The sequence below is a fragment of the Ursus maritimus genome, unplaced genomic scaffold (genome assembly GCF_017311325.1).
Source record: "Ursus maritimus isolate PB19 unplaced genomic scaffold, ASM1731132v1 scaffold_14, whole genome shotgun sequence".
Classification (NCBI taxonomy): domain Eukaryota; kingdom Metazoa; phylum Chordata; class Mammalia; order Carnivora; family Ursidae; genus Ursus; species Ursus maritimus.
Genome location: NW_024423786.1, coordinates 46,606,459 through 46,615,644, shown reverse-complemented (window position 1 = coordinate 46,615,644; position 9,186 = coordinate 46,606,459). Strand labels below are relative to the sequence as shown.

Here is a 9,186-nt window from a genome sequence, read left to right as displayed (position 1 = left end):
GGGACCAGCTGTTGGGGCCATCTTTTCTGAGTACCAAGGGCTTCTCCCCATGCAGCTAAAAGGCACTTCTCCCGCTTGCTGGGCTGGCCTCTCTTGCCCCCTCCTTCTTGGCCAGGGAAAAACCAGTTACTGTGAGCATCACCCCGGGATGGTGAGACACCGCCCCCCTTCCTGCCCCCTCCCCTGCCCCAGGCAGTCCTCTTGCTGCTGCCAACCAAATCAGTATTAGCTTTAAGCACAGCACTCTGCTTCTCCCTCCCCTGGAGGGTCCAAGAATATTTGAGGCAGGGTGGGGGAAAGCCCCTATCCTGGGCTCTGGCTGGATAAGGGCAGCCCAGGGCCTTTAGAAAAATGGCTGGTTTCCCCACCCTCTCTTCCAGGGAAAACCCCAATTGCCTCAAACCAGGAAATGGAGATAGCAGAGTCTGGCCCTTCCCCTCCCCAGTTCTTCCTCCACATCCCTGAAGAAACTGAGCACTTACAAGACCTCCCTTTCGGGGCCCCACCTGAAATGTCAGGCTGGGAGCACTTTTGGTATGGAACATATTTATTGCCTCCGTGTGTGTGTGTCTGTGTGTGAGGACTAGTGTGCATGAACAGGTCTGGAGCAGGCGTACGGGGCTCTTTCAGGGACCTCTGATGGGGAAAGAATTTGCAATGGCTAGGCACCCTGAAATCCCCAGTAATGGAGCCTCAGTGGGCCCCAGAGTTCCAGTGGGAGAGTAGGTCCCCTCCTGTCTCCCCCTTTTCCCTCACTTCCATCTTTGTGGACAATAAATCAGTATGCACAAGTTCTGGAATGAGTGCTTGGGCCCACATGGACCAGAGGTGGTTTATTCAGTGCGCACAAGAGGAAGGGAAAAAGGACAACGGTGCCCACAGAGAAAAAGGCCCAGGAGCTCTGCAGTGCTGCCAGGGAACCTCTCTGAGCCCTGACCCCACCCCCACCCCACCCTGTCTTCAGGGAGGATTATAGAGTCACTGGACATGAAAGGCCAGGTCCAAGGCAGGCAAGGATGAGACTCTAAACCAGCCAGGCACAGTCCAGGGGTGGGAAGGCCAAGGATACTGACCCATGAGGCCCTACACAGAAATGGAGCCATCTCGGAAGTCCGTCCTCCCAATGAGGATGTTGACCACAACCGGGTGGCCATCTCGGCACTGCTGTTGAGCATCACGAAGCACCTCAACCACCTGATCTTCTTTCTCCCGTGAGAGCAGCAAGCCCTGGGCCCCAAGTCCCATGGCTGCCTTGTGATAATCTAAAAGGGAAAGTCGGGTCAGACGGTGGCAGGGACCCAGGCCATCATGCAGTCAGCCCAGGAGAGGAATGAATGAAACAGCTTCCCCCTCTCTCCACCCTACCCCAGCCTCTCACCAGTGTAAGCCAGGCCACAGGCTACATTGCTGCCCAGAGAGGGCACCTGCTCCCGAGAAATCTGGGTCCAGCCAGCATCATTCCCTATCAAAGCAATCACTGGGATCTGCAGGGAAAGGATGAGGCCAGGCCACAGCCTTCAGTTTTAAGGCTTGGCCAGCCGGAGGACAAAGACAGGGACAGGACCTTTGCCAGACAAAAGCAGCTCCCTCCCTAGCCCTACCCACACCTGGTGACCTCTCCCAGAACCCCAAGCTCTGAGCTTCCCTCAGGGCAGCTCGGTCACCTTGTGCCTGACGAAGGTGTCAAATTCAATGAGGCTATAGCCAAAAGCTCCATCTCCAAACAGGCACCACACCTGAGCAGGGAACAAGGCTGGCTGAGTGGCTCATTCCCCCAGAAAACAGCTCACTGCCCCTGCCTGCAGCACCCTCACTTACCTCGGCATCCGGCCGGCACAGTTTGGCCCCGAGTGCAAATCCTGCACCAACGCCCAGAGTCCCAAAGGCCCCTAGGAAAACCAAGAGCAGGTGGGTGTAGAGGGGCCTGGACAATGCAAGCTGTCCCAGGCAGAGGCCCCTCCTTACCAGGATCAAGCCAGCACAGGGGACCACGGGGCTGCACCAGGTGGGCGGCTGTGCCCACAAAGTCCCCACCGTCAACCACCAGAATCGAGTTGTCGGGCAGAGTTTCCTCCACTAGCTGCAGTACCCGCACTGGGTTCAGATGCTGGGCTACAGGCGTCAGTCCCTTCTCCCTGCCACGGAGCAGCGCATGTCAGCCAGGCCAGCAACAGAGCCTTCCAGGAACCCACAACCACACCCCCAGCCCCTGCGTCCACTCTACCCGGTCCCCACCGAAAGGCCTGCTCCTTCTGCCGGTCAGCTTGACGAAGCTCCTCTGTCCAGTCTGAGGCCCATGTCTGGCCCTTAAGGCCCTCCACCAGCTTCACCACAAAGGAGCCCACGTCTCCTAGAGAAGGAAGAGGATACAGCTGCAGGGAAGTGGCCTCCTGTCCTTTCAGCATCAGAGGCCCAGCGAGAGCAGGAATACAATGGCAACATTCCAGCAGAACACAAGGAGGCAGGCCGGGGATGTTCCTAGGGCAAAACAGGTAAAACACACCCCAGAGACTGCCAGAACCAGGCTAAGGCAGCCACGGTGAAGCAGAGAGCAAGGCCAAAGAAAGCACAACATGGGTTAGACACCCAAGCAGCCTTGTTGCCTGCCTTCTCCTCACACCCCAGATCAGGCAGTGCTATCAGTTCCGCCTCTAAAACACGTCCCTCCAAACACCTCCATCAGCCAAGCACGCCTCTCCAACCCAGACATGCAGAGTGTTTGTGAAGTGATCAAGAAATGGGCCAGTGATGTACTTTTCATCTCGGTCTTAGAAATGATCCCATGGAGGCTCAGAGAAGCAGAGTTTGTCATCCCTGTCTGTGCCCCCTCCAGGCCTCGTCCTTTCTGTCCTGGCCCATTTTAACAGGCCCCTGGCCTCCACCTGCCCTCTCCAACCCACTGCCTACCAGCTACTCCAGTGGACCTTCCCAAACACGAATGCAGCAGTGCCACTTCTCTGCTTGATGCAAGTTCCGTGCAGCACCGTCAACGTGCTTGGAACGATGGGCAAAAGCAGAGCACATAAAGGCTGTGGGAGCACACTGAACAGGGATAGTATGACAGGACAACAGAGGCCTCGGGGGCCCAAGAGGGAGATCTCTGTCCTCCAAGCAGCATGGGAGGGCTGGCCGCCAGCAGCACGATCACATGCACATTCCCAGGCCTTCCCTCTTAGGCGCACCCCACCATTTGTTCAGCCAGAAGCACCCATCAGTCTGAGTGCCAAATGCATATCTCTGGCTGACTGAGTGCCCCCCGGGGCAGGGTCTGGGCCTTGCTCACCAGCACCTGGCTCAAGCCAGCTACCACAGAGGTCAGGAAGAGAAGGACCGGGAAAAGCATATATGTGTTGGGCGGGGGGGGGGGTCCCAGGAGCTCACCCTGCACGGCTTCCTGGGGCTTCCAGAACATGTCTGAGTTAAGCAACATCTCTTTCCGGTTACGGTTGACAATGATGATCTTGCTGCTACGGCTGAGGATGCGGCCATAAGACAGGCGGAAGTCACACACGGCTCCTGGAGTGGGGAACAGGGTCTCAGTGGCTGGAGAGCCAGTGTCCCACCACCTTACTTAATCCACCATGGCAGACTAAATGCAAAAGGGTCCCCATTCTTCCTTTCTCCCTGTACCAGTCCCACCTGCAGTGACTTCACAGCTCCCCACCCCTCGGATCTGGGCTGGCCTTGGGGACGTGCTTTGGCCAATACAGTGTGGCAGGTGAAGGCAGGCGTTCCTGTGACCAAGCATCAAGAATTATGGCTTCTACTGTCTCTCTTAAAAAACCTTGCTCTCCCGGGGCGCCTGGGTGGCACAGCGGTTAAGCGTCTGCCTTCGGCTCAGGGCGTGATCCCGGCATTACGGGATCGAGCCCCACATCAGGCTCCTCCGCTATGAGCCTGCTTCTTTCTCTCCCACTCCCCAAAAAAAAAAAAAAAAAAAAAAAAAACCTTGCTCTCCCATCCCTGCATGTTTCTCATCCTTCACCAAGTGAGCAAGCCCAGGCTGGCCTGCTGGATGATGAGAAAGCTGAAAGAAGAGGTAGGGAGAGTGAAAGAACTCAATTATCCCAGCAGAGGCCATGTCAGCCTAACCTGTAGTCAGCCAAGGCCAAGTATATGCACCAGCCCAGCCCGGAGCAGCCCAGATGCCTTCTTGCCTCTCCAACTAGACTAGTGAATGAGCCCCAACAAAACCAGAAAAACTACCACCTAACTTCTACGTGGACCTTAAGAAATGGGAAGTTCATTTTAAATCACTGATTTTAGGGATGGTTATTACACAACAGCAAACTGATACAACTATGTGTTGGGCAGGATTCCAAAAATTTGACATGAAAACGTACATGCCGTGTGTGTATATGCCATAGAAATCCTGTATAAAGCATACAATGCAAATGCTCCATATAAATACTGCAGGTGCCCACTATCTGTGCGCTCCCCTGAGCCCTACAACACAATGGCAACCTTGCGAGAGTTTACCTGGACTTCAAGTACACAGTTGTCCAAACCCCTGAAAGGGGAAGGGGTGGGGCCAAGGTAAGAGGGTGGGTGATTATGAGAGTAGGGTGCCAGGAAGTACCTTACTAGGAGGGGCAGGGTCACAGAGGAGGGGGTGCCTGGAGGAAGGGAAAGGGAAGAGGGCAGAGAGGCCGAGGCCCACCTGCCAGAAGGACAACATCTGCTTTCTTCAGGGCAGCGCTACGGTTCTGCCGGATGTGGAGGGGGTGGTTGCGGCCCAGCAGTCCTCGTGCCATCCCTCCCAGGAAGCAGGGGATGCCAAGGGTCTCCACAGCAGCCCTGGGGATCCAGGAAGGACAGAGGTGAGTGTAGTGTCAAGGGTGAGCCCCCCCCCCGCCCCACAAAAGGCATCAGGGGGCCAGGGACCAGGTATTTGATAGTAAGGGCAGGGCTGAGCCTTCTCACCGAAGTTTGTCAGCGGGTGTCGGGGGCAGCAGAGCCTGGCTCCCCAGGACAATAAGGGGCCTTTTGGCTCGGCTCAAGATTTCCATACAGCGCTGAACCTGGGATGACAGATGGGGCTTAAAGAGCGAACTGTGTGAGTCACCATCAGCCCCCACAAACAAGGCCCCAAGACTGACTCAAAGAGAGACCGTCCTGCCAGGTGGGGATCCTCAGCCAGGGAAGAGAGGCGAATCACCTGCTGGGGGGATGCCTGGGGAATGTCCAGAGGCAGAGGGCCCTCGGGCCGCGACTCCCAGGCTCCTGCAAAGAGGTTGGCCAGGTGATTCTCTAAGTACCTGCAAAAGTGAGAGGAAGAGGCGGTTACCAGGATGAGTGACCAGGGCTCCAGGAGCTGAAGGAGGCCAGGGTCAAGGAGGGAAGTGAGACAGGCTCAAGAGTGGACCAGCAACACCCCTGGAGAGGCACACTCCAGCGGCCAAGTCTCCAGCAGCCTGTTTCTCTCAGAAGCTTCTGGAGACTCCTCAGCCGGACACAGACCCTCAGAAACAAGTGACACAAGTGTGGACTGCCACGATCAGGGCCACGGCTGCAGGGGCAGCCACGTGTGGCTCCACCGCTTCCTAGCAGGCCCTCTACCTAGAATGCTCGTCCCATGGCTGCCCTCCCCCGACTCAAGCCGATGAATGAGTCAAAGGAGGGACAGATGCTGGGAGGAAGTTACAAAAGAGGGCAGGGGACTGGAGAGGGCATGGTGGGAGTGGGGCTACTCACCAGGAGACCACTCGACCCATGAGGCCCTTGGGGGGCTTGGCTGGCACCATCTCCTTCTGTACCATGAAATAGGGATACAGCACATCAATGGGCAGCTCCACAAACACTGGGCCTGCAGAGGGGCAGGGAGGATACTGAGCCTGCCATGCCTCCCTAGATCCGGGCCTTAGGGCCTGACCACTGCCCAGCACCCCCACTTACCTGGGGTGCCCGACTGGGCAGCAGCCATCGCAGCCCTCAGAGTGGGCATGAGGTCCCGCACCCTCCTCACAGAAGCACAAAACTTGCACAGTGGTCTAAACAGGGACATCTGATCAATGGCCTGAAGTGCACCCCGGTTCTGGTGGAAACAGAGGTGTCCAGAGAGTCAACACATGAGCCCTATGAGGCCCCCCTGGGGCCCCCACCACCCACCAAGGACAAGGCACCTGCAGGAGCGTGCTGGCAGCCCCACCCAGAAGCAGGACTGGGGACTGAGCTATCTGGGCGTTCTTCACTGCAGTCACCGTGTTGGTGAGGCCAGGGCCTGCTGTCACTGCAGCCACACCCACTGTCCCTGAAACACAGAACCCATCACAGCCGTGCCCACCCTCCTGGCCACCTCTGAAAAATCCTCTGCCCCTCGAAGACCTCCCACCCCATTCTCCCCAGCCCTCAGACCTCTCTGTTCTGCCCTCACCAGTCAGGCGGGCCACAGCATCAGCGGCAAAGACGGCTGTGACTTCGTGGCGTGTGTCCACCACACGGATGCCCAGCTTCTCGCAGGCCACCAGCAGCGGGGAAATGTGCCCACCGACCAGTGTGAAGAGGAACCGCACGCCATGGGCCCTCAGCACAGCTGCCACGTTCTCCCCACCATGCTGAATGCTTGCCGTGTCCACCTGGGCCCACGGAGGGGGAGGAGCAAGATTATCAAGGACCAGGGCAAGGGCACCAGGGCAGGTAGGAGAGGGCAATCTAGCTCCCCCAGGAAGGAGGGCAGGACAAAGTCAGAGGAACTCTGACATTGGTTAGGAACCTATCCAACTATATGCCAGGCCCAGAGCTGGACATGTCATCCTATCAGATGCTCTGGTGATTATATCCTTTTGCAGCTACGGGGACTACAACTTGCCCTAGCAATAGTCAAACTCCCATAGAACCAATGCTTTTAAACGCCCTCTTTCTGTTACACTGTCTGTCTAGAAGACAGTGGGAAAACAGGGTGAAAGGAGAGGGAAAATGGATCCGGAGTGGTTTGATAGCCAGGGGCTATCTGCTGAGATTCCAGAACTTCCTGCCCTCCAGGGCCTGGAAGGCAGACTGCTGATTCCAGCCTGCTAGACTTCCTCCCACTCACTGGGCAGGCCCAGCTGACCTGCTGCCAGCCACCAAGCACTGGTACAGGAGAGACCTGCTGGCACAGATCATGCTGAGGCTTCCGAGACCCAGCGTCCTCACAGCCCCGCACAACAGAGGCCACTGCCTTAAATCTCCACAAATCCTCAAGGCTACGAGCCTTGCTCCAGTTGCTCCAGGTAAAGAAAGGAAGGACTGGGGAAGGAGTCCCAGGAAGGGGTCGATTCCTGAGGGAGGAGCCAAGTAGCTCAGAGTGAGATCTGTGGGGTCCATGCTTCCCAAAAAGATCATCTATGGCAAGTTACCACACAAGCTGTCTCAAGCCTGCATCTTCTTGTGGAAAATGAGGGCAGACACAAACACCACTATTCAGGGATGTGTTGAGAGGTAGATAGCAACTGTCAGAGTCCCCCCTCGGGCGCCTGCCTTTGGCCCACTCTGACCACACCGGATTTAGGGAGCAGTGCTCTGTGAGTGGGACAGGGCGCTGAGTCAACCGCCGATATTCCAGATCCTCTCTTCCTAGAGGCAAAGTCCAGGGCCTTGTCTGCAGCCTAGCAATGGGGACAGGGAGGTGGACAGAATTTCCCGACCGAGCCCCCTAGATTAGTCGGGCCTCACTTTCTCCTCCTGCAAAATACGTGAGCTAGAGGGAGGGCCAGGAGAAGGGCCCGAGCTTGTTCCTTCTTTGGAGGCCCCCAGCCCGCCGTTGATCCTTGCCCCCGCACCTTGTGCATCAACTGATAGAAGAGCCCCAGGCGGTGCGCGGCGCCCAGCAGAGCAGCCACTAGCGTCCCGCAGGCCAAGAACACGAAGGAGGGGAAGAAGTTCCCAGCAGGGGCGGCGGCCGTGAGGGTCTCCATGACGGGGCACCTGAAAGAGAAATGACAGGGCCAGGAGCTGGACGTAGTGGTTTTCCGGAACAAGGTCCGCCCCCTCCCACACGGATGCCGGGCCACGCCTCTTCCCCCCCAGTTTCTGCGCGGCCACGCCCCTTACGCCGCGCGCCTCGGGACGAGGCCACGCCTCTCGGGGGGACCGCTTGCGACGCCAGCCCCCCCTTCTTACGTCACCACCACCACTGAAACTAGACCAACACAGGTCAATGTGGCCAGAACGGCCTCAAGATAGCTTTTTACACTCACCTGCTTCTTAACGAATCGTCGGGGAGCCCCACCTCTCTCTTACACCTGGATCCGAATCTCAGTCCTAAAGGTGAGCCCGCCCACCCCGCGTCTACGTCACCTAGGACGAGGCCACGCCCCCAGGCTAGCGTGGGCGCCCCTGTCCTAAAGCCGGACTTCTACCCAGTGCGAGCACCCGAACCTGACCCCACACCCCAGGCCGCGGGTCGAGGTCAGATCGCATCAGAAGACTTCTCCCACCCCCGGGGCACTTTGGCCTTCATCTACGGGAAATGGCGCTGACTCCAGAGGAATTCGTATCACGTGACCCGGGCGCGCGGCCTGGGGTGGCTGGGCCCGGAGCTCTGGCCGTGCCCTTCTCTCTTCCTAGGATTATTGGTGCCCTATAGTCCGGCCCGACGCACTTGCGCAGAGCGGTAACCTTGCTCCCGACCCAAGCACCTCTTACAAGGACCCTGTCCCTACTGGCCGCTCGCGCACAGGCCCCGCCTTCCCCCGCTTTTCATTGGCGGTCACTTCAGGCCTAACACTTTTCTTTACAAGAGGCCACGCCCCTCGGCATCTTGGGTAAGCCAACACCCCTGGAGCCGACTTTCCGCGGCCTTCCGTTGGCCCCACGGTTCAGCCTGTAGTCTTCGGGCTTTCCGAGCCTGTCCGCTCTCACACCAGCCGTGTCGAATGCCCCTTCCGATTAGCCGGACGTGGACGTCACAGGCCGCTCCCCAGAATCCACCACCCAGCACCACGTCCCAAACAAGCCCCACCCCTCGCTCTTGCACAGGCCCCGCCTCCCATCCCACCGTAACCCTGCAAAGGCAGAGGCCCGCCCCCTCGCTCGTAGGCCCGTCTCTGCTCGAGGCCCCGCCTCCTTACCGACCCTTGGGGTTTCTCAGTTGAGAGTGAAGAGGAGTGGACCTTCCGCAGCCGGAGGGGCCTGGTTCCAGCCGTCCTGGCCTCTGGGAAATGATCTCCCCATCAGCGAAGGGGAAGTAATTCTAGTACTAACCAC

General features: G+C 58.1%; 1 protein-coding gene across 3 annotated transcripts; it reads right to left on the bottom strand.

The window, feature by feature from the left end:
- Nucleotides 1-800: 800 nt before the first annotated feature.
- On the bottom strand, nt 801-8,840 carry ILVBL (ilvB acetolactate synthase like). Of its 3 annotated transcripts, XM_008706422.2 has the most exons (16): nt 8,178-8,838; nt 7,761-7,905; nt 6,374-6,575; nt 6,123-6,250; nt 5,896-6,034; nt 5,695-5,806; nt 5,159-5,258; nt 4,924-5,021; nt 4,661-4,797; nt 3,382-3,516; nt 2,236-2,350; nt 1,966-2,135; nt 1,819-1,889; nt 1,665-1,736; nt 1,379-1,484; nt 801-1,262 (listed from the first exon to the last, which is right to left on the bottom strand). In XM_008706422.2, the coding sequence occupies exons 2-16, from the start codon at nt 7,893-7,895 to the stop codon at nt 1,084-1,086; spliced, it is 1,899 nt and encodes a 632-aa protein (XP_008704644.2). In that variant the 5' UTR covers nt 7,896-7,905; nt 8,178-8,838; the 3' UTR covers nt 801-1,083. The 3 variants fall into 3 exon arrangements, with proteins under 3 accessions (XP_008704644.2, XP_008704645.2, XP_040485087.1); XM_008706423.2 differs by lacking the exon at nt 1,665-1,736 and having other exon boundaries at nt 8,178-8,840; XM_040629153.1 differs by lacking the exon at nt 8,178-8,838 and having other exon boundaries at nt 7,761-8,007.
- Between the last annotated feature and the right edge of the window lie 346 nt (nt 8,841-9,186).

What these genes read in the sequence shown, in the direction of transcription:
- ILVBL (XM_008706422.2), bottom strand. Translation starts at nt 7,895, where the DNA reads ATGGAGACCCTCACGGCCGCCGCCCCTGCTGGGAACTTCTTCCCCTCC. An exon ending in TCTATCAGTTGATGCACAAG is followed by an intron (nt 6,576 to 7,760) that starts GTGCGGGGGCAA and finishes CCGTGGGCCCAG; the next exon opens with GTGGACACGGCAAGCATTCA. An exon ending in TGCTGTGGCCCGCCTGACTG is followed by an intron (nt 6,251 to 6,373) that starts GTGAGGGCAGAA and finishes TCTGTGTTTCAG; the next exon opens with GGACAGTGGGTGTGGCTGCA.